The following is a 25804-nucleotide window of genomic DNA, read 5'->3' on the forward strand; positions in this document are numbered from 1 at the left end:
AGGGTAGATGTTTCCTCTGGCTGGGGAGTCTGGAACCTGGGGTCACAGTCTCAGAATAAAGGGTCAGCCATTTAGGACGGAGATGAGGAGAAACTTCTTCACAGAGGGTGGTGAATCTTTGGAGGGCTGTGGGGGTTCAGTCTTTGAGTATATTCAAGACTGAGATCAATAGATTTTTGAATATTAAGGGATTATGGGGACAGTGCAGGAAAGTGGAGTTGAGGTAGATGATCTTGCTCGAGGGGCCGAATGGCCTACTCCTGCGTTATTAAAATAGTGGCCCTAAACCCCTAATGAACACCACTGTGTACCTTCCTCCAGTCTCGTTCTGTCTTAGTGAGTTCTTACTCCATGCTGCCACTGCCCCTTTAATGCCATGGGCTTTGATTTTGCTGACAAGTCTATTATGTGGTATTTTGTAAAACGCTTTTTGCAAGTCCCGATGCATAGCATCAACCGCTCAACCCTCTCCGTTACTTCAAAGAACACAATCAAGTTAGTCAAACACGATTGCCTTTAACAAATCCAAGCTGACTTTCATGTATTTGCCCAAATGCCAATTAATTTTGTTGAGGATTATTGTCTCAAAAGTTTGCCGACATTAGGCAAACTGGCCTGTCGTTGTCAGGTTTATTCCCCTCCACTTTTTTAAACAGGGGTGCAACATTTATAATTCTCTGGCACCACTCCTATATCCAAGGAGGATTGTGGCCAGAGCCTCTGCAATTTGCACCCTAACTTCCTTCAGTATCCAAGGATGCATCATATTCTGGACCAAGTGACTCTTCTGCTTTGAGCACTGCCAATCTCTTAATTTATTTATTTTTATTACCCGGTGGTGAAAACCATCAGGTCCTGGAGATTTATCTATCTTTAGTCTTAACTATTTTCTTGACTACCATTTAAAAAAAAACGTAATTCAATCGAGTAAGTTCCACACCTTGAATTCATTTTGCTTGTTTTATCCTCAATCTCTACTGTGAAGCGTCCATCATTTGCAGATTTTCAATGACAGTATCGCTGGTGTCTGTCTTTAAGGGCCCCTCTTACCTTTAGTATATTTGTAAAAGCCTTTCGTGTTGTCCTCGAATCTCTCGTATTCCCATTATTGGGTGGGACAGAGTGACAAGACAGTCTGTATTAAATAAATCTTTATTTACATTATAGCAGGTTCCACAATAAAGACGAGATCTCTGGGACCGAGCTGTCACAGGATCACTGCCAGGACACCTGCTTACCCAGCACACGGTTCGTGATTTTCTACAGGGAAACAAAAGGGGCAGAGAGAGGAGGAGCATTAGATGACATGACACAAATCCCACCGAGCCAGGTTGCAAAACACAGTGTGTTCAACGTCCGATTCAATCATGACAAGTCACAAAAACACTAAACAATAAAATAACACGGGGGTACAGTACTGGTGGGTACAGGTCTGTCACTGTATAACACTGGGGTACAGTACTGGTGGGTACAGGTCTGTCACTGTATAACACTGGGGTACAGTACTGGTAGGTACAGGTCTGTCACTGTATAACACTGGGGTCCAGTACTGGTGGGTACAGGTCTGTCACTGTATAATACTGTGGTACAGTACTGGTGGGTACAGGTCTGTCACTGTATAATACTGGGGTACAGTACTGGTGGGTACAGGTCTGTCACTATATAACTGGGGTACAGTACTGGTGGGTACAGGTCTGTCACTGTATAACACTGTGGTATAGTACTGGTGGGTACAGGTCTGTCACTGTATAACACTGGGGTACAGTACTGGTGGGTACAGGTCTGTCACTATATAACTGGGGTATAGTACTGGTGGGTACAGGTCTGTCACTGTATAACACTGGGGTACAGTACTGGTGGGTACAGGTCTGTCACTATATAACTGGGGTATAGTACTGGTGGGTACAGGTCTGTCACTGTATAATACTGGGGTACAGTACTGGTGGGTACAGGTCTGTCACTGTATAACACTGGGGTACTGTACTGGTGGGTACAGGTCTGTCACTGTGTAACACTGGGGTACAGTACTGGTGGGTACATGTCTGTCACTGTATAACAGGGTACAGTACAGATGGATACAGGTCTGTCACTGTATAACACTGTGGTACAGTACTGGTGGGCACAGATCTGTCACTATATAACACTGGGGTACAGTACTAGTGGGTACAGGTCTGTCACTGTATAACACTGGGATACAGTACTGGTGGGTACAGGTCTGTCACTGTATAACACTGGGGTACAGTACTGGTGGGTACAGGTCTGTCACGGTATAACACTGGGATACAGTACTGGTGGGTACAGATCTGTCACTGTATAACACTGGGGTACAGTACTGGTGGGTACAGGTATGTCACTGTATAACACTGGGGTACAGTACTGTTGGTATAGGTCTGTCACTGTATAACACTGGGGTACAGTACTGGTGGGTACAGGTCTGTCACTGTATAACACTGGGGTACAGTACTGGTGGGTACAGGTCTGTCACTATAACACTGGGGTACAGAACTGGTGGGTACAGCTCTGTCACTGTATAACACTGGGGTACAGTACTGGTGGGTACAGGTCTGTCACTGTATAACACTGGGGTACAGTGCTGGTGGGTACAGGTCTGTCACTGTATAACACTGGGGTACAGTACTGGTGGGTACAGGTCTGTCACTGTATAACACTGGGATACAGTACTGGTGGGTACAGGTCTGTCACTGTATAACGGACACAGTACAGATGGGTACAGGTCTGTCACTGTATAACACTGGGGTACAGTACTGGTGGGTACAGGTATGTCACTGTATAACACTGGGGTACAGTACTGGGGTACAGGTCTGTCACTGTATAACACTGGGGTACAGTACTGGTGGGTACAGGTCTGTCACTGTATAACAGGGTACAGTACTGGTAGGTACAGGTCTGCCACTGTATAACACTGGGGTACAGTACTGGTGGGTACAGGTCTGTCACTATATAACTGGGGTATAGTACTGGTGGGTACAGGTCTGTCACTGTATAATACTGGGGTACAGTATTGGTGGGTACAGGTCTGTCACTGTATAACACTGGGGTACTGTACTGGTGGGTACAGGTCTGTCACTGTGTAACACTGGGGTACAGTACTGGTGGGTACATGTCTGTCACTGTATAATACTGGGGTACAGTATTGGTGGGTACAGGTCTGTCACTGTATAACACTGGGGTACAGTACTGGTGGGTACAGGTCTGTCACTGTATAACAGGGTACAGTACTGGTAGGTACAGGTCTGTCACTGTATAACACTGGGGTACAGTACTGGTGGGTACAGGTCTGTCACTATATAACTGGGGTATAGTACTGGTGGGTACAGGTCTGTCACTGTATAATACTGGGGTACAGTATTGGTGGGTACAGGTCTGTCACTGTATAACACTGGGGTACTGTACTGGTGGGTACAGGTCTGTCACTGTGTAACACTGGGGTACAGTACTGGTGGGTACATGTCTGTCACTGTATAACAGGGTACAGTACTGGTGGGTACAGGTCTGTCACTGTATAACGGACACAGTACAGATGGGTACAGGTCTGTCACTGTATAACACTGGGGTACAGTACTGGTGGGCACAGATCTGTCACTGTATAACACTGGGGTACAGTACTAGTGGGTACAGGTCGGTCACTGTATAACACTGGGATACAGTACTGGTGGGTACAGGTCTGTCACTGTATAACACTGGGGTACAGTACTGGTCTGTCACGGTATAACACTGGGATACAGTACTGGTGGGTACAGATCTGTCACTGTATAACACTGGGGTACAGTACTGGTGGGTACAGGTATGTCACTGTATAACACTGGGGTACAGTACTGTTGGTACAGGTCTGTCACTGTATAACACTGGGGTACAGTACTGGTGGGTACAGGTCTGTCACTATAACACTGGGGTACAGAACTGGTGGGTACAGGTCTGTCACTGTATAACACTGGGTACAGTACTGGTGGGTACAGGTCTGTCACTGTATAACACTGGGGTACAGTGCTGGTGGGTACAGGTCTGTCACTGTATAACATAGGGTATATTACTGGTGGGTACAGGTCTGTCACTGTATAACATAGGATACAGTACTGGTGGGTACAGGTCTGTCACTGTATAACACTGGGGTACAGGTCTGTCACTGTATAACACTGGGGTACAGTACTGGTGGGTACAGGTCTGTCACTGTATAACACTGGGATACAGTACTGGTGGGTACAGGTCTGTCACTGTATAACACTGGGGTACAGTACTGGTGGGTACAGGTCTGTCACTGTATAACACTGGGGTACAGTACTGGTGGGTACAGGTCTGTCACTGTATATCACTGGGGTACAGTACTGGTGGGTACAGGTCTGTCACTGTATAACACTGGGGTACAGTACTGGTGGGTACAGGTCAGTCACTGTATAACACTGGGGTACAGTACTGGTGGGTACATGTCTGTCACTGTATAACAGGGTACAGTACTGGTGGGTACAGGTCTGTCACTGTATAACGGACACAGTACAGATGGGTACAGGTCTGTCACTGTATAACACTGGGGTACAGTACTGGTGGGTACAGGTATGTCACTGTATAACACTGGGGTACAGTACTGTTGGGTACAGGTCTGTCACTGTATAACACTGGGGTACAGTACTGGTAGGTACAGGTCTGTCACTGTATAACACTGGGGTACAGTACTGGTGGGTACAGGTCTGTCACTGTATAACACAGGGTACAGTACTGGTAGGTACAGGTCTGTCACTGTATAACACTGGGGTACAGTACTGGTGGGTACAGGTCTGTCACTATATAACTGGGGTATAGTACTGGTGGGTACAGATCTGTCACTGTATAACACTGGGGTACAGTACTGGTGGGTACAGGTATGTCACTGTATAACACTGGGGTACAGTACTGTTGGGTACAGGTCTGTCACTGTATAACACTGGGGTACAGTACTGGTGGGTACAGGTCTGTCACTGTATAACACTGGGGTACAGTACTGGTGGGTACAGGTCTGTCACTGTATAACACAGGGTACAGTACTGGTAGGTACAGGTCTGTCACTGTATAGCACTGGGCTACAGTACTGGTGGGTACAGGTCTGTCACTATATAACTGGGGTATAGTACTGGTGGGTACAGGTCTGTCACTGTATAATACTGGGGTACAGTACTGGTGGGTACAGGTCTGTCACTATATAACTGGGGTATAGTACTGGTGGGTACAGGTCTGTCACTGTATAACACTGGGGTACAGTACTGGTGGGTACAGGTCTTTCACTGTATAACACTGGGGTACAGTGCTGGTGGGTACAGGTCTGTCACTATATAACTGGGGTACAGTACTGGTGGGTACAGGTCTGTCACTGTATAACACTGTGGTACAGTACTGGTGGGTACAGGTCTGTCACTGTATAACACTGGGGTACAGTACTGGTGGGTACAGGTCTGTCACTATATAACTGGGGTATAGTACTGGTGGGTACAGGTCTGTCACTGTATAACTGGGGTGTAGTACTGGTGGGTACAGGTCTGTCACTGTATAATACTGGGGTACAGTACTGGTGGGTACAGGTCTGTCACTATAACTGGGGTACAGTACTGGTGGGTACAGGTCTGTCACTGTATAACACTGTGGTACAGTACTGGTGGGTACAGGTCTGTCACTGTATAACACTGGGGTACAGTACTGGTGGGTACAGGTCTGTCACTATATAACTGGGGTACAGCACTGGTGGGTACAGGTCTGTCACTATATAACTGGGGTGTAGTACTGGTGGGTACAGGTCTGTCACTGTATAATACTGGGGTACAGTACTGGTGGGTACAGGTCTGTCACTGTATAACACTGGGGTACAGTACTGGTGGGTACATGTCTGTCACTGTATAACAGGGTACAGTACTGGTGGGTACAGGTCTGTCACTGTATAACGGACACAGTACTGGTGGGTACAGGTCTGTCACTGTATAACACTGGGGTACAGTACTGGTGGGTACAGGTATTTCACTGTATAACACTGGGGTACAGTACTGGTGGGTACAGGTCTGTCACTATAACACTGGGGTACAGAACTGGTGGGTACAGGTCTGTCACTGTATAACACTGGGGTACAGTACTGGTGGGTACAGGTCTGTCACTGTATAACATAGGGTACATTACTGGTGGGTACAGGTCTGTCACTGTATAACATAGGATACAGTACTGGTGGGTACAGGTCTGTCACTGTATAACACTGGGGTACAGGTCTGTCACTGTATAACACTGGGGTACAGTACTGGTGGGTACAGGTCTGTCACTGTATAACACTGGGATACAGTACTGGTGGGTACAGGTCTGTCACTGTATAACACTGGGGTACAGTACTTTGGGTACAGGCCTGTCACTGTATAACACTGGGGTACAGTACTGGTGGGTACAGGTCTGTCACTGTATAACACTGGGGTACAGTACTGATGGGTACAGGTCTGTCACTGTATAACACTGGGGTACAGTACTGGTGGGTACAGGTCTGTCACTGTATAACACTGGGGTACAGTACTGGTGGGTACAGGTCTGTCACTGTATAACACTGGGGTACAGTACTGGTGGGTACAGGTCTGTCACTGTATAACAGGGTACAGTACTGGTGGGTACAGGTCTGTCACTGTATAACACTGGGGTACAGTACTGGTGGGTACATGTCTGTCACTGTATACCAGGGTACAGTACTGGTGGGTACAGGTCTGTCACTGTATAACGGACACAGTACAGATGGCTACAGGTCTGTCACTGTATAACACTGGGGTACAGTACTGGTGGGCACAGATCTGTCACTGTATAACACTGGGGTGCAGTACTGGTGGGTACAGGTCTGTCACGGTATAACACTGGGATACAGTACTGGTGGGTACAGATCTGTCACTGTATAACACTGGGGTACAGTACTGGTGGGTACAGGTATGTCACTGTATAACACTGGGGTACAGTACTGTTGGTACAGGTCTGTCACTGTATAACACTGGGGTACAGAACTGGTGGGTACAGGTCTGTCACTGTATAACACTGGGGTACAGTACTGGTGGGTACAGGTCTGTCACTGTATAACATAGGGTACATTACTGGTGGGTACAGGTCTGTCACTGTATAACATAGGATACAGTACTGGTGGGTACAGGTCTGTCACTGTATAACACTGGGGTACAGGTCTGTCACTGTATAACACTGGGGTACAGTACTGGTGGGTACAGGTCTGTCACTGTATAACACGGGTACAGTACTGGTGGGTACAGGTCTGTCACTGTATAACACTGGGGTACAGTACTGGTGGGTACAGGTCTGTCACTGTATAACACTGGGTACAGTACTGGTGGGTACAGGTCTGTCACTGTATAACACTGGGGTACAGTACTGGTGGGTACAGGTATGTCACTGTATAACACTGGGGTACAGTACTGGTGGGTACAGGTCTGTCACTGTATAACACTGGGGTACAGTACAGGTGGGTACAGATCTGTCACTGTATAACACTGGGGTACAGTACTGGTGGGTACACGTCTGTCGCTGTATAACACTGGGGTACAGTACAGGTGGGTACAGATCTGTCACTGTATAACACTGGGGTACAGTACTGGTGGGTACAGGTCTGTCACTGTATAACACTGGGGTACAGTACTGGTCTGTCACTGTATAATACTGGGGTACAGTACTGGTGGGTACAGGTCTGTCACTATATAACTGGGGTACAGTACTGGTGGGTACAGGTCTGTCACTATAACACTGGGGTACAGTACTGGTGGGTACAGGTCTGTCACTGTATAACACTGGGGTACAGTACTGGTGGGTACAGGTCTGTCACTGTATAACACCGGGGTACAGTACTGGTGGGTACAGGTCTGTCACTGTATAACACCGGGGTACAGTACTGGTGGGTACAGGTCTGTCACTGTATAACACTGGGGTACAGTACTGGTGGGTACAGGTCTGTCACTGTATAACACTGGGGTACAGGTCTGGTGATCCCGGACAACCACCTATGCAGTAAGTGCCTGCACCTTGAGCAAATTCAGCTCAGAGTTGCGGAGCTGGAGCCGGAGGTGCAGACATTGCGGGGCATCAGGGAGGGGGAGGGTTACCTGGACACTTTGATCCAGGAGTCAGTCACACCCCTTAGGTTAGGTAGTGGTACTGGATAGTGGTCAGGGACAGGAGGGTGTGACTTAACTCAGGCAGGTAAGGGGACCCCAGGTGCAGTACTGGAGGAGCCTCAGCCTTTGTCCCTATCCAACAAGTGTGAGGTTCTTGTTGACTGTGTGGATGAGGGAAAAGGATGGATGACAAGCTGATCATGGCATCGTGGGGCAGGAGGCCTTTCAAGTGGGGAGAGTGAAAGGGAATGTAGTTGTGTTGGAGGACAGTATAATCAGAGGGATAGATACTGTTCTCTGCAGCCGCGACCGGGATTTCCAACAGTTGTGTTGCTTGCCCTGGGCCAGGGTTAAAGACATCTCCTCGCGACTGGAGTGGGAGGGGAAGGATCCAGTTAGTCCACGTAGGAACCAATGACATCAGTAGAACTATGAACAATGTTCTGCTGACAGTTTGAGGAATTGGGGTCCAAATTAAAAAGCAGAACCTCAAAAGGTAATAATCTCTGGATTGTTACCTGAGCCACACGCCAGTAGCAGAGGGATAAGCAGATTAGAAAGTTAAATGCGTGGCTCAAACAGTGGTGTGGCAGGCAGGGGTTTTCCTTCATGGGACACTGGCACCAGTAATGGGGAAGAGGGACCTGTTCCCTTTGGGACGGGCTCCACTTGAACTTGGCTGGGACCAGTGTCCTGACAAATCGAATAACTAGGGCAGTAGACAGGGCTTTAAACCAATGAAGTGGGGTGTGGGAGATTCAGGGAAGAGTAAATTTAAAAGCAGCAAGAGAAATGCCAAGGCTCTAGAGCAGAGTTTTGGGTAACAATAAGCTGAGTGAGTCAGGTAGAGACAGAGAGAGTAACAAAGGTCATAGGTCATCACTGACTACAGTGACACCAGGGAAAAATAGAAAAAAGTCAACACTAAAGGCACTATATCTGAAATGTGAAGATAGAAACAAATAGGTTTGGTCTGATAGCCATTACAGAGACGTGTTTGCAAAAAAAAAATCTAGGCTGACACTCCAGTCAGTGCTGGGGGAGTGCTGAGGGAGCGCCGCACTGTCAGAGGGGCAGTACTGAGGGAGTGCCGTACTGTCGGAGGTGCAGTACTGAGGGAGCGCCGCACTGTCGGAGGGGCAGTACTGAGGGAGCGCCGCACTGTCGGAGGGGCAGTGCTGAGGGAGTGCCGCACTGTCAGAGGGGCAGTACTGAGGGAGTGCCACACTGTCGGAGGGGCAGTACTGAGGGAGCGCCGCACTGTCAGAGGGGCAGTACTGAGGGAGCGCCGCACTGTCAGAGGGGCAGTACTGAGGGAGCGCCGCACTGTCAGAGGGGCAGTACTGAGGGAGCGCCGCACTGTCAGAGGGGCAGTACTGAGGGAGCGCCGCACTGTCAGAGGGGCAGTACTGAGGGAGCGCCGCACTGTCAGAGGGGCAGTACTGAGGGAGCGCCGCACTGTCGGAGGGGCAGTACTGAGGGAGCGCCGCACTGTCGGAGGGGCAGTACTGAGGGAGCGCCGCACTGTCGGAGGGGCAGTACTGAGGGAGTGCCGCACTGTCAGAGGGCCACACTGTCGGAGGGGCAGTACTGAGGGAGTGCCGCACTGTCAGAGGGGCAGTGCTGAGGGAGCGCCGCACTGTCAGAGGGGCAGTCTTTTGGATGAGATGTTAAACCGAGGTCCCGTCTGCTCTCTCAGGTGGATGTAAAAGATCCCATGGCCACTATTTTGAAGAAGAGCAGGGGAGTTATCGCCGGTGTCCTGGAGCCAATATTTTCCCTCAATCAACACAACAAAAACAGATTATCTGGTCATTATCACATTGCTGTGTGTGGGAGCTTGCTGCGTGAGATTGGCTGCTGCGTTTCCTACATTACAACAGTGACCACACTTTAAAAAGTACTTTTTTGGTGTAAAACGCTTTGGGACGTCCGGTGGGCGTGAAAGGTGCTATAGAAATGCAAGTCATTTTTTATTTTACAAAACTCCAGGTGTGGCGTTGCCCGGGCCAGATATAATTGCTGAGAATCAATCATTCAGACCCTCTCCCTTGGGGACGGGCGCTCGAGGGGCTGGGGATCGACGGGCTGATGACGGAGGTTCACCTGTTTGTAGAGCTGAGCCTTTAGCCTGTAGGTCTGATACTCTGCTTTGCGTCTTTCCTCCTCTCGTTTCCTGGTGACCTCGGAGAGCTGCTGGTACAGTCTGCAACAGGACAAATAAAGGAGGTCAGGGGGGTCCTATCACGTCTCCCCCCGACTCTCGGACACCCAGTGACCACCTCCGCCTGCACCAAGGTGGGGTAAAGAGCGGAGACAACACACACGGCTCATCCAGTCCCTCTCCCCCCGGGAATCATTCAAACTCTCGAAGCCAGGCCCCCGACCCCCAACCCCGCACAAGGACCCCCCGCGAGGCGACCCCGAGCGAGACCGCCCCTGCAACCGACCCCGCGTGAGGCGACCCCGAGCGAGGCCCCCCCCCCCCCCCGAGCGAGGGCCCCCCCGACCCCGAGAGACCCCCACCCCCGAGCCCCCTCCCCCCCACGCGAGGCCCCCCCGACCCCGAGAGACCCCCCCCCCCCCGAGCCCCCTACCCCCCCCCGAGCGAGGACCCCCCCGACCCCCTGAACCAGAGCGTCTCGCTGACACGGGGGAACACTCACCGTTTCGAGCGGTCAAACATTTCCCTCTTTGGGATTCTCTTCTTCAATAAAATGGAATAGTCTGAAAAATACAAAGGCAGAACCTGATTGTGGCACTGATGGGGAATGTGAAACACACCAAACCATTGCTCGTTGGATTGATCCTGGGGGTGTGGGTGGTGCTGGCCACTCTCGATATAACCGAGGGGCTCGCTGGGCCCTTTCACAGGGCACTCAGAGTTAACCATGTTGCTGGGGGTCTGCGGGCACAGACAGCCCAGACCGGGTAAGGGCGGCAGCTCTCCTGCCCTCAAGGACATGAACCACCAGTTGGGTTTTTCCGACAATCCGACAGATTGGTGGTCACATTTACCGACACCAGCTTCTTATGGCCAGATTATTCGTGCAGCAGGCCCCTGGGTGACTTCCCCAGGAACATAACCAGTGCACAACAGCAGCCACAGAGTGACCTGGGGAGCGGTGACTGCCCCATGTGGAATATCAGGGGCTTCTCACGGGGAAAGCTTGCTGTGACCGGCCAGGTACCACTCATCGTGACCCAGGCTCTCTCAGTACAGACACGGGCCACATAACAGGGCTGTCAGCATCCAGAGTATATGGGTCCATTGGGATTATGTACACTGGGAGTGAATGGGAAGGGGTTTGGGTCCATTGGGATTATGTACAATGGGAGTGAATGGGAAGGGGTTTGGGTCCATTGGGATTATGTACAATGGAATGAATGGGAAGGGGTTTGGGTCCATTGGGATTGTGTACAGTGGGAGTGAATGGGAAGAGGTTTGGATCCATTGGGATTGTGTACAGTGGGGGTGAATGGGAAGGGGGTTTGGGTCCATTGGGATTGTGTACAGTGGGAATGAATGGGAAGGGGTTTGGGTCCATTGGGATTGTGTACAGTGGGGGTGAATGGGAAGGGGTTTGGGTCCATTGGGATTATGTACAATGGGAGTGAATGGGAAGGGGTTTGGGTCAATTGAGATACTGCGCTTGGATTAGGTATGAGTTCAACACGGGCTGAAATATGAAATACAATTAAATCCCATTTTGGTGAGCAGATGCGATCCAGTTTGGTTGCTCTGGCTTTATTCATGGTCTGTGGTCAATGGTTTGCCATTAATCAGGTCCTGTAAAACAAGGGCTTGTCGATACAAGATAGTCACTAATAAATCCCGTTAAAGGGAAGCTAGATAAGCATATGAAGGAGAAAGGAACAGAAGGATATGGTGACCGGCTGAGATGAAGCAGGGTGGGCCAAGGCTTGTGTGGACCACAACACTGGCATGGACGTGTTGGGCCCAGTGGCTGTAGACTCGATGCAATATGTAATTCTGTGCACATTCGCACTCACCCAGCCCATAGCCCTTCTTGTCCCTGGGCCCTTGGTCCGGGAGCTGGGCGAAAAGCGCCTCTCTCTCGCTCTGCAGGATGTTCTGTATCTTCCGCTCTTCCGCCAGTAACTCCAGACGCCGCACCCGTTCTCGGGAGTGGGAGATGAAACTGGGTCGATTCATGTGCAGGGCCTCCTGTGAACAGAATATAACAAACTGAAGGTGGGGTGACCCGGTGCTGGGCTTGGTATTGAGACACGGAGACCAGGGCATGCCAGGTTTCACAATATGAATGCCATTGTTCACGTCTGGCCCTCAAGACTGAATGCTGGCTCAGCTCAGCTCACTGCGGGACTCCTCACTCCCCCCCCAGCCCACAAACAAATGCTCTGGCCTGTGTGAGGATCCATCCCCACATCACCCCTCCCCTCACCCCCTATCCCTGCATCATAACCCCCACCATGGCCCCAAATCTCCCCACACCCCAGCATCACCCTTCCCCCACTAAATCACAGAACGGTTACAGCACAGAAGGAGGCCATTCAGCCCGTCGAGCCCGTGCTGGCTCTCTGCGAGAGCACCTCAGCCAGTCCCACTCCCCCGCCCTTTCCCTGTAGCGCTGCAAATTTTTTTCCCTCAGGTACTTATCCAATTCCCTTTTGAAAGCCACGATTGAGTCTGCCTCCCCCACCCTCTCGGGCCGTGCATTCCAGATTCTAACCACTCGCTGCGTAAAAACGTTTCTCCTCATGTCACCTTTGGTTCTTCTGCCAATCACCTTAAATCTGTGTCCTCTGGTTCTCGACCCTTCCACCAATGGGAACAGTTTCTCTCTCTCTGTCCAGACCCCTCCTGATTTTGACCTTGATCAAATCTCCTCTCAACCTTCTCTGCTCCAAGGAGAACAACCCCAGCTTCTCCAGTCTGTCCCCGTAACTGAAGTCCCTCATCCCTGGAACCATTCTCGTCAATCGTTTCTGCTCCCTCTCTAAAGCCTTCACATCCTTCCTAAAGTGCGGGGCCCAGAATTGGACACAATACTCCAGCTGGGGGCGAACCAGTGTTTTATACAGGTTCATCATAACTTCCTTGCTTCTGTACTCTATGCCTCGGTTTATGAAGCCCAGGATTCTGTATGCCTTTTTAATCACTTTCTCAACCTGCCCCGCCACCTTCAATGATTTTTGTGCACATAGCCCCAGTGCCTCTGTTCATGCACTGGAGACTTTTAATCAAACATCAATAATATTTGAGTAGACTAGGCCTATACTCGCTTGAATTTAGAAAAATGAGATGTGATCTCATTGAAACATACAAGACCCTAAGGTAGATTCCCCCTCGGGCTGGAGTGTCTGGAACCAGAGGTTATAGTCTCAGGATAAGGGGTCGGCCAATTAAGACGGAGATGAGGAGGAATTTCTTTATTCAGAGTTGTGAATCTTTGGAACTCTACCCCAGAGGACTGTGAATGCTGAGTCATTGAGTATATTCAAGGCTGAGGTAGATTTTTGGACTCGAAGAGATACGGAGATCGGGCGGGAAAGTGGAGTTGAGGTAGAAGATCAGCCATGATCTTATTGAATGGCGGAGCAGGCTCGAGGGGCCGAGTGGCCTACTCCTGTTGCTATTTTTTACGCAACCTTTCCATCTTCACCCACGGACACTCATTTATTGAGTAAAGTAAAACACTAGATTTCTCCACATGAAAAGCCTCGTGTGCCCATTGAAGTAATTGGCCCAGATTGCCCCTACAGTCACACTCCTGTCACATACCTGGGTGTCATCAGCAAAGCTCTACCCCTCAAGAGTTGTGGGATTTTCAACATGAGCTTTTAATAGCTTTCATGGAAAACGAAGAGAGTGGATTCGAACCCCTTTCTGGTGCCTGCACCACAGGAGGACAAGGACAGACCTGTGGAGCGCAGGCTGTCCGGGCAAAACTGGGCTGGGGACAGTGAGAGATAAAGGAAGGCACTGGGTCAAAGGGCAGAACTTGGTGAAACTTCTGCTGCAGTCGGAGTGCACGATGGTTTCCGCTAGCTCTCCGTGACGTTCACTGAGATAGAAACATAGAAAATAGGTGCAGGAGTAGGCCATTCGGCCCTTCGAGCCTGCACCACCATTCAATAAGATCATGGCTGCTCATTCCCTCAGTACCCCTTTCCTGCTTTCTCTCTATACCCCTTGATCCCTTTAGCCGTAAGGGCCATATCTAACTCCCTCTTGAATATATCCAATGAACTGGCATCAACAACTCTCTGCGGCAGGGAATTCCACAGGTTAACAAATCTCTGAATGAAGAAGTTTCTCCTCATCTCAGTCCTAAATGGCTTACCCCTTATCCTTCGACTGTGACCCCTGGTTCTGGACTTCCCCAACATTGGGAACATTCTTCCCGCGTCTAACCTGTCCCGTCCCGTCAGAATCTTATATGTTTCTATGAGATCCCCTCTCATCCTTCTAAACTCCAGTGAATACAGGCCCAGTCGATCCAGTCTCTCCTCATATGTCAGTCCAGCCATCCCTGGAATCAGTCTGGTGAACCTTCGCTGCACTCCCACAATAGCAAGAACGTCCTTCCTCAGATTAGGAGACCAAAACTGAACACGATATTCCAGGTGAGGTCTCACTAAGGCCCTGTACAACTGCAGTAAGACCTCCCTGCTCCTATACTCAAATCCCCTAGCTATGAAGGCCAACATACCATTTGCCTTCTTCACCGCCTGCTGTACCTGTATGAAAACTTACAATGACTGATGTATCATGACACCCAGGTCTCGCTGCACCTCACCTTTTCCTAATCTGCCGCCATTCGGATAATATTCTAACTTCGTGTTTTTGCCCCCAAAGTGGATAACCTCACATTTATCCACATTATACTGCATCTGCCATGCATTTGCCCACTCACCTAACCTGTCCAAGTCACTCTGCAGCCTCATAGCATCCTCCTCACAGCTCACACCACCACCCAGTTTAGTGTCAATCTGCAAACTTGGAGATATTACACTCAATTCCTTCATCTAAATCATTGATGTATATTGTAAATATCTGGGGTCCCAGCACTGAGCCCTGCAGCACTCCAGTAGTCACTACCTGCCATTCTGAAAAGGACCCGTTTATCCCAACTCTCTGCTTCCTGTCTGCCAACCAGTTCTCTATCCACGTCAGTATATTACCCCCAATACCATGTGCTTTGATTTTGCACACCAATCTCTTGTGTGGGACTGTGGGACCTGATTAACTGGGACCCGATTAATTGGTTAACTGATTAACGAATTTTTATAATTATAGAGTAGCTGCATGCTGTGTACATGCTCACTAACAATGGAAAAGGTTGCAGCGTGGTTGGGGCCAAAGCACAGTCACCGGGTTAAGCGCTGTCCCGACCAGATAACAGGAACATGCCGCGAAGCAGTGAACAACAGGAGGAAGGGGCATGATGTGGTAATCACATCATGACCAAGGCGATTGCTATCTGAAATGGACAGCTGGGTCATACCCAGCGGCCAGTCCGGAGTGGACAACTGACCCCAGTAACAGCAGGGGGGCCCATCAGGGAATAGCCCGTGTAGAGACCCTGGGGACACCCACCGTTCACGACTATAACTGAAGCTGTAACACGCAGTAGCGCGTGCTTTATTCTCAGTAACTGCAAGATGTAACTGAGCTAATAAAGTTTGCCTGGATACTACCACCGGACTCGAGTCTCGTCAACGGATAAGAATAGGAGACCCTAGATTCTGGCGCAGTCAGCAGGATCGCTGAATGTCAGCCGCTGGGAGACCCGGACCCATGTCGACACGAGGGCAAGGACACCTCTTAAATAAAGTCCTCGTCCGAAGTCTTTCGCGGCAGGCGTCATTCACGCGATCTTTAAAAGAGCCGTCTGTGGGCAGTATTAGGGTCGAGACTCCCGTAACAGAGAGTTCTCCACTCGACAGAACATAAGGTCCTGTCCCGGACTTAAGGTCCACGTCTCACAGCCGCCACAACTAAGGGTTCTAAATCAGCACAATGGCTGAAGGCGGAAACAAAAACAAAAATCATGACCCAGTCCCAATTCGATCGGGATCTGAAAGCTGCTAAAGATCAAAATCAAGTCACTTGGGGAACAAGTGAGCAAAACAATTTGGAAATAGAGAAGGGAAAGAGATACCTAAACTGGAGGGTGAGATTAAAGATTCAGTCACAGCCAGTACGCAGGGGCCGCGTCTGGGGTACAAAGCCGTCTATCCAAGCCTGGCACACTGCTTTCCAAATGTGCTGCTATTTCATCCTTAATGATTGATTCCAACATTTTCCCCACGACTGATGTCAGGCTAACCGGTCTATAATTACCTGTTTTCTCTCTCCCTCCTTTTTAAAAAAGTGGTGTACATATCCGGAGTCCGAGCAAAGAGCTAGAGGACAGGACAGTGTGCAAGATGTGCCGCACTTGTGAAAAACCACACCGCCAATGTCCTCGATCAGGCCAACATCCCCAGCATCGAAGCACTGACCACACTCGACCAGCTCCGCTGGGCCGGCCACATTGTCCACATGCCAGACACAAGACTCCCAAAGCAAGCGCTCTACTCAGAACTCCTACACGGTAGGCGAGCCCCAAGTGGGCAGAGCAAATGTTGAGGACACCCCTCAAAACCTCCTTGATAAAATGCAACATACCCGACACCTGGGAATCCCTGGCCCAAGACTGCCCTAAGTGGAGGAAGAGTATCCAGGAGGGCGCTGAGCACCTCGAGTCCCAACGCCGAGAGCATGCAGAAACCAAGCGCAGGCAGCGGAAGGAGCGTGCGGCAAACCAGACTCCCCACCCACCCTTTCCCTCAACCACTGTCTGTCCCACCTGTGACGGAGACTGTAATTCCCGTATTGAACTGTACAGCCACCCGAGAACTCACTTTTGGAGTGGAAGCAAGTCTTCCTCGATTCCGAGGGACTGCCTGTGACTTGCGAAGGACTAGGTTAAAGATAAGGACGCAGATCAAAGCCAGCTTCCTTCATCAGACGGTGAGAAAGATCGGAGGGGAGGGGGGAAACACCAGTAAGCTGTTCTGGCAGTAACCAAGAGACCTAAATAGTGATTTCAAGGAGACAGGAGAAGCTATTCAAAGATGTCAATGAAGAATTAACCCCTGGGTCTCCCACTGGCAGTGTGCTCCCAGGTACAGCTATGTGGAATCTTTCTCTGTAAAATGGTCGAGTCTTAATGTAAAAAAAACTATTATATATAAAGGTTTTTCAGCCTCAGTTTATTCTTTTGGATGAGGCCCTGTCTGGCTCTCTCAAGTGGACGTAAAAGATCCCACGGCACTATTTTGAAGCTGAGCAGGGGAATTATCCCCGGTGTCCTAGGCCCAATATTTATCCCTCAATCACAAAAAAACCCAGGTTATCTGGTCATTATCACATTGCTGTTTGTGGCAACATAAGAATTAGGAGGAGTAGGCCATTGGGCCCCTCGAGCCTGTTCTGCCATTCAATATCGACCTCAACTCCACTTTTCTGCACTGTTCTCATATCCCTCGATTCTCTTAATTTTCAACAAACCCTCGACCTCGGTCTTGAATACACTGAAAGACTGAGCCTCCACAGCCCTCGTGTGCAAGATGGCTGCTGCGTTTCCCATACTGCAACAGTGACTACATTCCAAAAGTACTTCACAGGCTGTAAAGCGCCTTGAGACGCCCGGTGGTCGTGAAAGGCGCTATATAAATCCAAGTCTTTTTCTTTCTTTCCTTCATCTCGTACCCAAAAGAGTGGGAGACGCAGACTGGAGCGATAATCTCCCCACGACTTCCCCTCATTCACCAATTCCCGTTTGATTCACCGAGCTAACACTGCTTATCGAAGCGTTAATCTTCCCCAAAAGCCTCATGTGTGGAACTTTATCGAAGGGGCTGTGTGCGCCCACCCCAGTGCTATTTCCCCATCGCTCTGACCAAGACCCGCTGCTTCCTTACTTGCAAGGTGAGACGTATTAATGGGGATGGGACCTTCCCTGTGGCATCATGCAGCAGGGCCGCCTGGCTCCAGCCCTTCCCTCCGCTGCTGACCCATTGCTGCTGCTGTTTCTCTCGCAGGGGCTCTCGCCAGGGTTTGGCGTCCGACAAGAATTGGGACCGGGGCGAGGCGTGACGGTGGATCGGCCTCGGAACGTTCTCCTTCCTCGAGTCCCACCTCTGCTCACTGGTGGGAATGAACCAGGCGATCGCTGGAGAGGCCATCAATTAAATAAACACAGGTTAACCTTCAACACCTCAGCCAAAGACCACCATCAAATCACATCTGTATAAACCCTGAACCCCAAAATCACATCTGTATAAACCCTCCTAACCCCATATTCACACCAGTATAAACCCCCTAAGCCTCAAATCACACCTGTATAAACCCAACCCCAAATCACACCTGTATAACCCACGAGCATCAAATCACACCTGTATAACCCACCCCAACCCCAAATCACACCTGTATAACCCACGAGCATCAAATCACACCTGTATAACCCACCCCAACCCCAAATCACACCTGTATAACCCACGAGCATCAAATCACACCTGTATAACCCACCCCAACCCCAAATCACACTTGTATAACCCACGAGCATCAAATCACACCTGTATAAACCCCCAAACCTCAACTGTATAACCCCATTAACCACAAATCACACCTGCATAACCTCCCTGAACCCCAAATCACACCTGTATAACCCACCCCAACCCCAAATCACACTTGTATAACCCACAAGCATCAAATCACACCTGTATAAACCCCCAAACCTCAACTGTATAACCCCATTAACCACAAATCACACCTGCATAACCTCCCTGAACCCCAAATCACACCTGTATAAAACCCTAACCTCAAATCGCACCTGTATAACCCCATTAACCCCAAATCACACCTGTATAAACCACCAGAGCCCCGAATCAGGCCTGTATAACCCCCTGAACACCAAATCACACCTGTATAAACTCCCGAGCCCTGGAGAAATAGGAGGAGGCCATTCAGCCCCTCGAGCCTGTTACACAGGAACAGGAGGAGACCATTCAGCCCCTCGAGCCTGTTACCCAGGAACAGGAGGCCACTCAGCCCCTCGAGCCTGTTACCCAGGAACAGGAGGCCACTCAGCCCCTCGAGCCTGTTACCCAGGAACAGGAGGCCATTAAGCCCCTCGAGCCTGTTACCCAGGAACAGGAGGCCACTCAGCCCCTCGAGCCTGGTACCCAGGAACAGGAGGCCATTCAGTCACATCACAGCTGATCCCACCTTTGCTCCGTACCCAGCGGCGCCCTCACACAACAGAAATCTATTTCTCGCGGTCAGCCTGTCGGCGATGGGCCGAGTGGCCAACTCCTGACCCAATGTCACAATTCCTCACCTGGTGACCTACTCCCTTTACTGGGCAACCTCTCTGAGCGTGAGCTGCCTTTCTTCCTCCGGTCCTTGGCCCCGTTGACTGCTTGCTTGCCGGAGGAGTTGCGGCCGGTGGGAGAGACCGAGCGCTGGCGGAGCTCGCCGAGGGCCCCGTTCGAGTCCGGCGATGGGAAGGTCATGCCCACGTCGCGAGTGTTTCTCCTCGCAGTGCCTGGGACAATCTCCAGAGATCCTGACACAAGACACAAAGCAGCTCGTCACAACCGAGGGAGGTGGTAAAAGGGGGTAGCAGCCCGTCTCTATACTGGGAGTGAGGGATACGGTGAAGGGGGAGCAGTCTGTCTTTACACAGCCGTGACTGTTGGTGACGGAGGGAGGAGTGGACAGGGTGTGAGGGACGGGGCGTGGGGGAGGGGGCGCGAGGGACGGGGCGTGGGGGAGGGGGCGCGAGGGACGGGGCGTGGGGGAGGGGGCGCGAGGGACGGGGCGTGGGGGAGGGGGCGTGGGGGAGGGGGCGCGAGGGACGGGGTGGGGGGGGATTGAGGGATGGGGTGGGAGGGGGTTGATGGGTCGGAGATATGGGAAGGAATGAGATCTGGTTCTATCAAAAAAAAAAGCCCTGAATTTTAGTTTGTTTTGTTTTTCCTTTCCATTTCCTGGGGAATTGAGGACAGTTCCAGTGCCCCATTCCTGGTGCAGCTAATTTTGCACCGAACTGATTGAACTGGAGACTTTCCTGATCGAGACTCAGCACCATGTAATACGTTTATTCAGTGCACCATTGGAGGGCGCTCTAAACTCTTGTATTGCATTATAGCTTTGCATGGATGTGGAAGTTTCTGAAAATTAGATATGAGATTACTGGTACATTTTTTCTACCCAATTGAAAATCTTTATATATAAAACAGGTCACACTTGGATTGGTTACATGTTGCATCAAATCTTCATCCTTAAATCGATTAACTGACCATCTCCTGCTTATGTAAGCCAGTCGTTCATATAATGGTCTTCAAACTTACAAACACTTGTAAGGTCTCAGCTGGAATATTGTGTACAATTCTGGGCATGTGGATAGACTGGAGAAGCTGGGATTGTTCTCCTCGGAGCAGAGAGGTTAAGAGGAGATTTATTGGAGGTATTCAAAATTATGAGGGGATTTGTTAGACTAAATAGCAGCAACTGTTCAGAGGCAGAAGGGTCAGTGACCAAAGGACACAGATTTAAAGTTGATTGGCAAAAGAACCAGAGACGACATGAGGAAACGTTTTTACACAGCGAATTATGATGGGGTTCAGAAGAGAATTGGATAATTACTTGAAGGGGAAAAAAATGACAGGGCTTTGGGGACAGAGCAGGGGAGTGGGATCAATTAGATAGTGGCACCAAAGCTCGCACAGACACCATGGGCTGAATGGCCTCCTTCTGTGCTGTATCATTCTATGAATGGAGGGATTCCTTTGTGCTCGGGATGTGATACTAGCGAGCTGCTATTACTGCCCACCTTTCGTTATCTTGAGCATATTAACAGTCGGCCACATAGTGTGGGCCAGGAGTGACGTGGGACAGATCGTGGAGAGGGGGGGGGGGGTTGATGGGTTCCCTTCTCTAAACCAGCCATGGGTTCACAGTACTCTGGTCCTGGCACCCGCCCACAAATGAGCAGATTTACAGGGGCAGCGATGCTCTGTGAAAATCCATCACCTGCTCGCTCCCCGAGAGTCACACACCATCTCCGACACCGATTTATATCAACGTCCATTCATCGGCGCTGGGTCAGAATCCTGGGGATTCCCTCCCTAACAGCACTGTGGGAGCACCTTCACCTCACGGACTGCAGAAGGCAGTCCTTCTGCAGGGCAACCAGGGATGGGCAATAAATGGTGGCCTCTGGGTCAGGATTTCAGTAACAGGAACCGCTCGGCCTCTGTACCCGGTCGGTGCGCGGAGGGATTGGGAGACCTGGTGAGGCAGGAGCTGAGAATCAGGAAAAGCCACATGCTCTCGGGTCGATGGCTTTTTTTTCTACGTGAATGAGACATCCTCCAAGCTCGAGGAGGGAGGAGGAAGTGAGGCAAGGTCAGCCGGGACCCTCAGACATGGGGCTACCTCCCACCGCCTGCTACCATTGGCTCAGATTACCCGCCCTGCAGCTGGGGACCTCGGTCAGGCGGCCGTGCGGAATGGCGGTCAGGCTGTTCGGCCGTGGGCGGAACGCCCACTGCAGTCAGTCCCGACCCGGTCCTTGTCTCACGCCCACACTCCGTCAGCCGTCAGGGGCAGGGCGCCCGACTCGCCCTCCGATTCCTTCACCGGCACGGGGAGCCACTGCCAAGTGCAATGCCCCTGCCCTCGCCCCTGTGAGCCGTGACTTGGCCTCGCAGTGTCAGCCTCGAGTCAGCAGTAGCAGACTCCGAAGGTGGTGAGTTCAAGTCCTACGCCAGAGACTTGGGCACATAATCCACTGAGGGAGTGCTGCACTGTCGGAGCTGCTGTCTTTAAGATCAGACATTAAACAGAGGCCCTTCCCAGGTGGATCCGATGGCACTATTTTGAAGAAGAGCAGGGAGTTATTCCCAGTGTCCAGTCCAATATTTATCCCGCAACCCATGTCACTAAGAAAACAGATTACCTGGTCATTATCACATTGCTGTGTGTGGGAGCTTGCTGTGCGCAAACTGGCTGCCACATTTCCCACATTACAACAGTGACTGCACTCCAAAAGTGCTTCATTGGCTGTAAAGCGCTTTGTGATGTCCTGTGGCTGGGAAAGGTGCTATATAAATGCAAGTTCATTCTTTCTGGGATGAATGTTGGGGGCCATACACCAAGTTAGTCCCCGAGATCCCCACGGGCCAACTCCTCCCACCCACTCACCTGTCTGCACCCCCTGGTTGACCAGCCTGGTGCCCTTTTTGTTGACGAGCCTGTTGGAGGGGTCGCGGGGCGGGCGGGCAGGCGGGCTCTCGGTGGACGGCGAGTCGGACGTGGTCGTGGTTGTGGAAACGACGAGGCTCCGTGCACCAGAGACCTGCGGAACCAAACACAGGAGAGACGGCCGAACGGTCAAGCTCCCGTTACACAGCATCAAGCGCGGGACCCAGCCGGGGGGACCGGACGGGCACGGGACATTGGGGGGGGGGGGGGGGGGGGGGGGCGGGGGAGTCACCGAGCCGGGGAGTGGTGACACCAAGGGGGACGACACACACACTGGGGCGGGGGAGGGGTGGGGAGCGGGGAGGGAGAACCAAGCCAGGGAGCGGGGGAGAGAAGCGGCAAAGCGCGACCCAGCTACTTTTTCCCATACCGCGCGGCGAGTTACTGATTTCAGCACAGCAGGATAGGGGGGAGGGGCTAGCAGGGTCCCCTACGTGCCGGTGCACCTCCCAGTGTGGTCACTGAGCCACACTGGCCCATCGTCAGTGCAGAGTCTCGGTGGGTGGTCCCAGAGAGGTGGGGGTCCGGGGTTTTGTCAGGGCTCTTGGTCCTGTGGTGAGACACTGGGACAGTGTCCAGAACAATGGAGCTGGAGCCGGAGCTGGGAGAGCATCCTGTGACTGACTCTACGCTGCTTGTGACTGGAGAGCATCAGACAAAAGGAATTCAAAAGGCTCATGGAATGTTGGCCTTTACCTCGGGGTGTGGAATACCAGGGGCTGGAAGTTATGTTCCAGTTGTACAGAGCTCTGGTCAGACCCCGTCTGGAGTAACTGCGCTCAGTCCTGGGCCCCGCCCCTCAGGAAGGATATATTGGTATCGGAGGGGGGGGGGGGCCCAGCCCAGATTCACTACAATTATATCGGGGCTAAAAGGGTTAAATTAGGTTGCACAGACTAGGCTTGTATTCCCGAGTGTAGAGGACGATCGAATCGAGATGTTTTAAGATGATTAAAGGATTTGATCGAGAGAGACTACTTCCTCTGGTGGGGGGAGTGCGGAACAAGGGGGCATCACCTTAAAATTAGAGCCAGGCCGTTCAGGGTGATGTCAGGGAGCACTTCTTCACACAAAGGGAGGTGGGAATCTGGAACTCTCTCCCCCTAAAAGCTGTTGTGGCTGAGGGTCAATTGAAATGTTTAAAACCGAGAATGATAGATTTTTGATCGGCAAGGGTGTTAAGGATTACGGAACCAAGGCAGGTGGATGGAGTTAAGACACAGATCTGCCACAATCTAATTGAATGGCGGAACAGGCTGGAGGGGCTGAATGGCCTCCTCCTGTTGCACTGCGCTCCCAGTGTTTGTCAGATCTCTCACTCGCCGTCTAACGTACATAGCGGGCACGGGCAGTCACCGATCTTAGAGGGGAGTTGGGGAGAACTTACTTCACGCAGAGGGTGGTGGGTGTCTGGAACTCACTGGCTGAGAGGGTGAGAGGTGCAGAAACCCTACCGCATTTAATACCTGGATGTGCACTTGAAGTGCCGTAACCTACAGGGCGACAGACCTGGAGCTGGAAAGTGGGATTAGGCTGGGATAGCTCTTGGTCAGCCGGCGCGGACACGATGGGCCGAATGGCCTCCTTCTGTGCCGTAGCTGCCTGGGATTCTCTGAGTAACATGGTGCAGGGCATGGAGCAAAGCTGCACCGCAACGGTACCGGGACACATGGCACTGACCTGCCGGTCACCCGGAGCACCTCGGCGCCTGGTCTCCGCTCTCCTGGGCCTCTCCGCCTTGTGAGCCGAGCTCTCGATCTGATTCTCGATGGTGCCGTATAACCGGGCGAGGGGCAACGTGATGACACGCTCCGGCCCAAAGGCCCGGACCAATCGCGCCGTGTCGATCGTCGAGAGCGAGCTTCCCGTCTCGGTCTGGGTCCGGCTGGGGGGCGCGGTGTCCGACTCGGTGGAGGGCAGTGTGCTGGAGCCTGCGCCCTCGGAACCCGCACACCGCCGGCCATTCAGGATGTTCTTTATCCGCTCGGTGGAGATCTCCTCCAGGGAGGCGGAGTCCGCCGGGGTGGGGTCAGGACTCACTGCTGCCGCCGTGTGCCCTCGCGCCCCGCGCCTCCTCCCCCCCTCGGCCGCGAGCAGCGAGCGCTGCACCGGGTCCCGGAGGAAGTGCGCCAGCTGGTCCAGCCGCTCGAGCAGGGAGAGCTCGCTGGCGCTGCTCGAGTCCAGGCTCTGGTGCCTCGTCTGCCTCTCCTTAAACCGCTCCCACAGCTCGTCCAGGCTGCTGTACCTCGCGCCCCCCCCGGTGCGCTCCGCCGGCGAGCCGGGACCGCCAGTCAGGTGGGTGTGCCGGGCCCCGGGGGAAAGCTGCCCCCAGCGGTGATTGTAGTGGGGGACTCTGGCCGCCGCCTTGGCCCGCTCCTTGTAAGAGAGGCCGGCGTGACCGCCCCCCTCCTCCTCCTCCTCCGCTCCCGCAGCGAGGGGCCGGAGGTGGTCGGTGGCACCGCCATCGGCCGGACGCAGAGTCGCGTACCAGCGAGTCCTCCTACCACTCGGCTCTCGCGCCCACTGCCTCGCCTCAGGGTAACGGGAGCGACGCCCGTTCCGGGACTCTGGGGGGCTCCCGGCGTCGAGCTCGGCCGGGTAGCCGGTGTAAAAGCTGCCGCCTCCTGCGTCTCGCAGCGGCTGGCCCTCGGTGGTGAGCGAGCTGTGGTGACGCCGGTTTCCTGCAGTGACAACACAGAAAACCAGAGTCAGAGTAAAGCCAGGAGGTCAACACGTGGGTGGCCCGTGTCCTAACGGGCACCAAGTCCCACTCACCCATCACCCCGTGCCCGTGTCCTAACTGGCACCAAGTCCCACTCACCCATCACCCCGTGCCCGTGTCCTAACGGGCACCAAGTCCCACTGACCCATCACCCCCTGCCCCCGTGTCCTAACTGGCACCAAGTCCCACTCACCCATCACCCCCTGCCCGTGTCCTAACTGGCACCAAGTCCCACTCACCCATCACCCCGTGCCCGTGTCCTAACTGGCACCAAGTCCCACTGACCCATCACCCCCTGTGCCCAAGTCCTAACTGGCACCGAGTCCCACTCACCCATCACCCCCTGCCCGTGTCCTAACCCGTACCAAGTCCCACTGACCCATCACCCCCTGCCCGTGTCCTAACCCGTACCAAGTCCCACTGACCCATCACCCCCTGCCCGTGTCCTAACTGGCACCAAGTCCCACTCACCCATCACCCCCTGCCCGTGTCCTAACTGGCACCAAGTCCCACTCACCCATCACCCCCTGCCCGTGTCCTAACTGGCACCAAGTCCCACTCACCCATCACCCCCTGTGCCCGTGTCCTAACAGGCACCAAGTCCCACTCACCCATCACCCCCTGCCCCCGTGTCCTAACTGGCACCAAGTCCCACTCACC

At 52.2% G+C, this 25804-nt stretch overlaps 1 protein-coding gene across 2 annotated transcripts in view; it reads right to left on the reverse strand.

Annotated features, from left to right (window-relative positions):
* Positions 1–1146: 1146 nt before the first annotated feature.
* alms1 (ALMS1 centrosome and basal body associated protein) overlaps positions 1147–25804 on the reverse strand; it is a 123797-nt gene continuing 99139 nt past the window's right edge. The window contains exons 12-19 of one of the 2 annotated variants that reach the window (XM_070866602.1): positions 24103–25103; positions 22363–22516; positions 19493–19720; positions 18075–18325; positions 12132–12306; positions 10784–10844; positions 10224–10323; positions 1147–1260 (exon numbers count right to left, since the gene is read on the reverse strand). In XM_070866602.1, coding sequence (XP_070722703.1) covers positions 1216–1260; positions 10224–10323; positions 10784–10844; positions 12132–12306; positions 18075–18325; positions 19493–19720; positions 22363–22516; positions 24103–25103 — 2015 coding nt within the window. In that variant the 3' untranslated portion in view covers positions 1147–1215. Of the gene's footprint in view, positions 1261–10223; positions 10324–10783; positions 10845–12131; positions 12307–18074; positions 18326–19492; positions 19721–22362; positions 22517–24102; positions 25104–25804 lie in introns of those variants that run through there. The other variant, XM_070866607.1, reaches the window with a different exon arrangement.

Source organism: Pristiophorus japonicus, chromosome 2, assembly GCF_044704955.1.
Source record: "Pristiophorus japonicus isolate sPriJap1 chromosome 2, sPriJap1.hap1, whole genome shotgun sequence".
Classification (NCBI taxonomy): Eukaryota; Metazoa; Chordata; class Chondrichthyes; family Pristiophoridae; genus Pristiophorus; species Pristiophorus japonicus.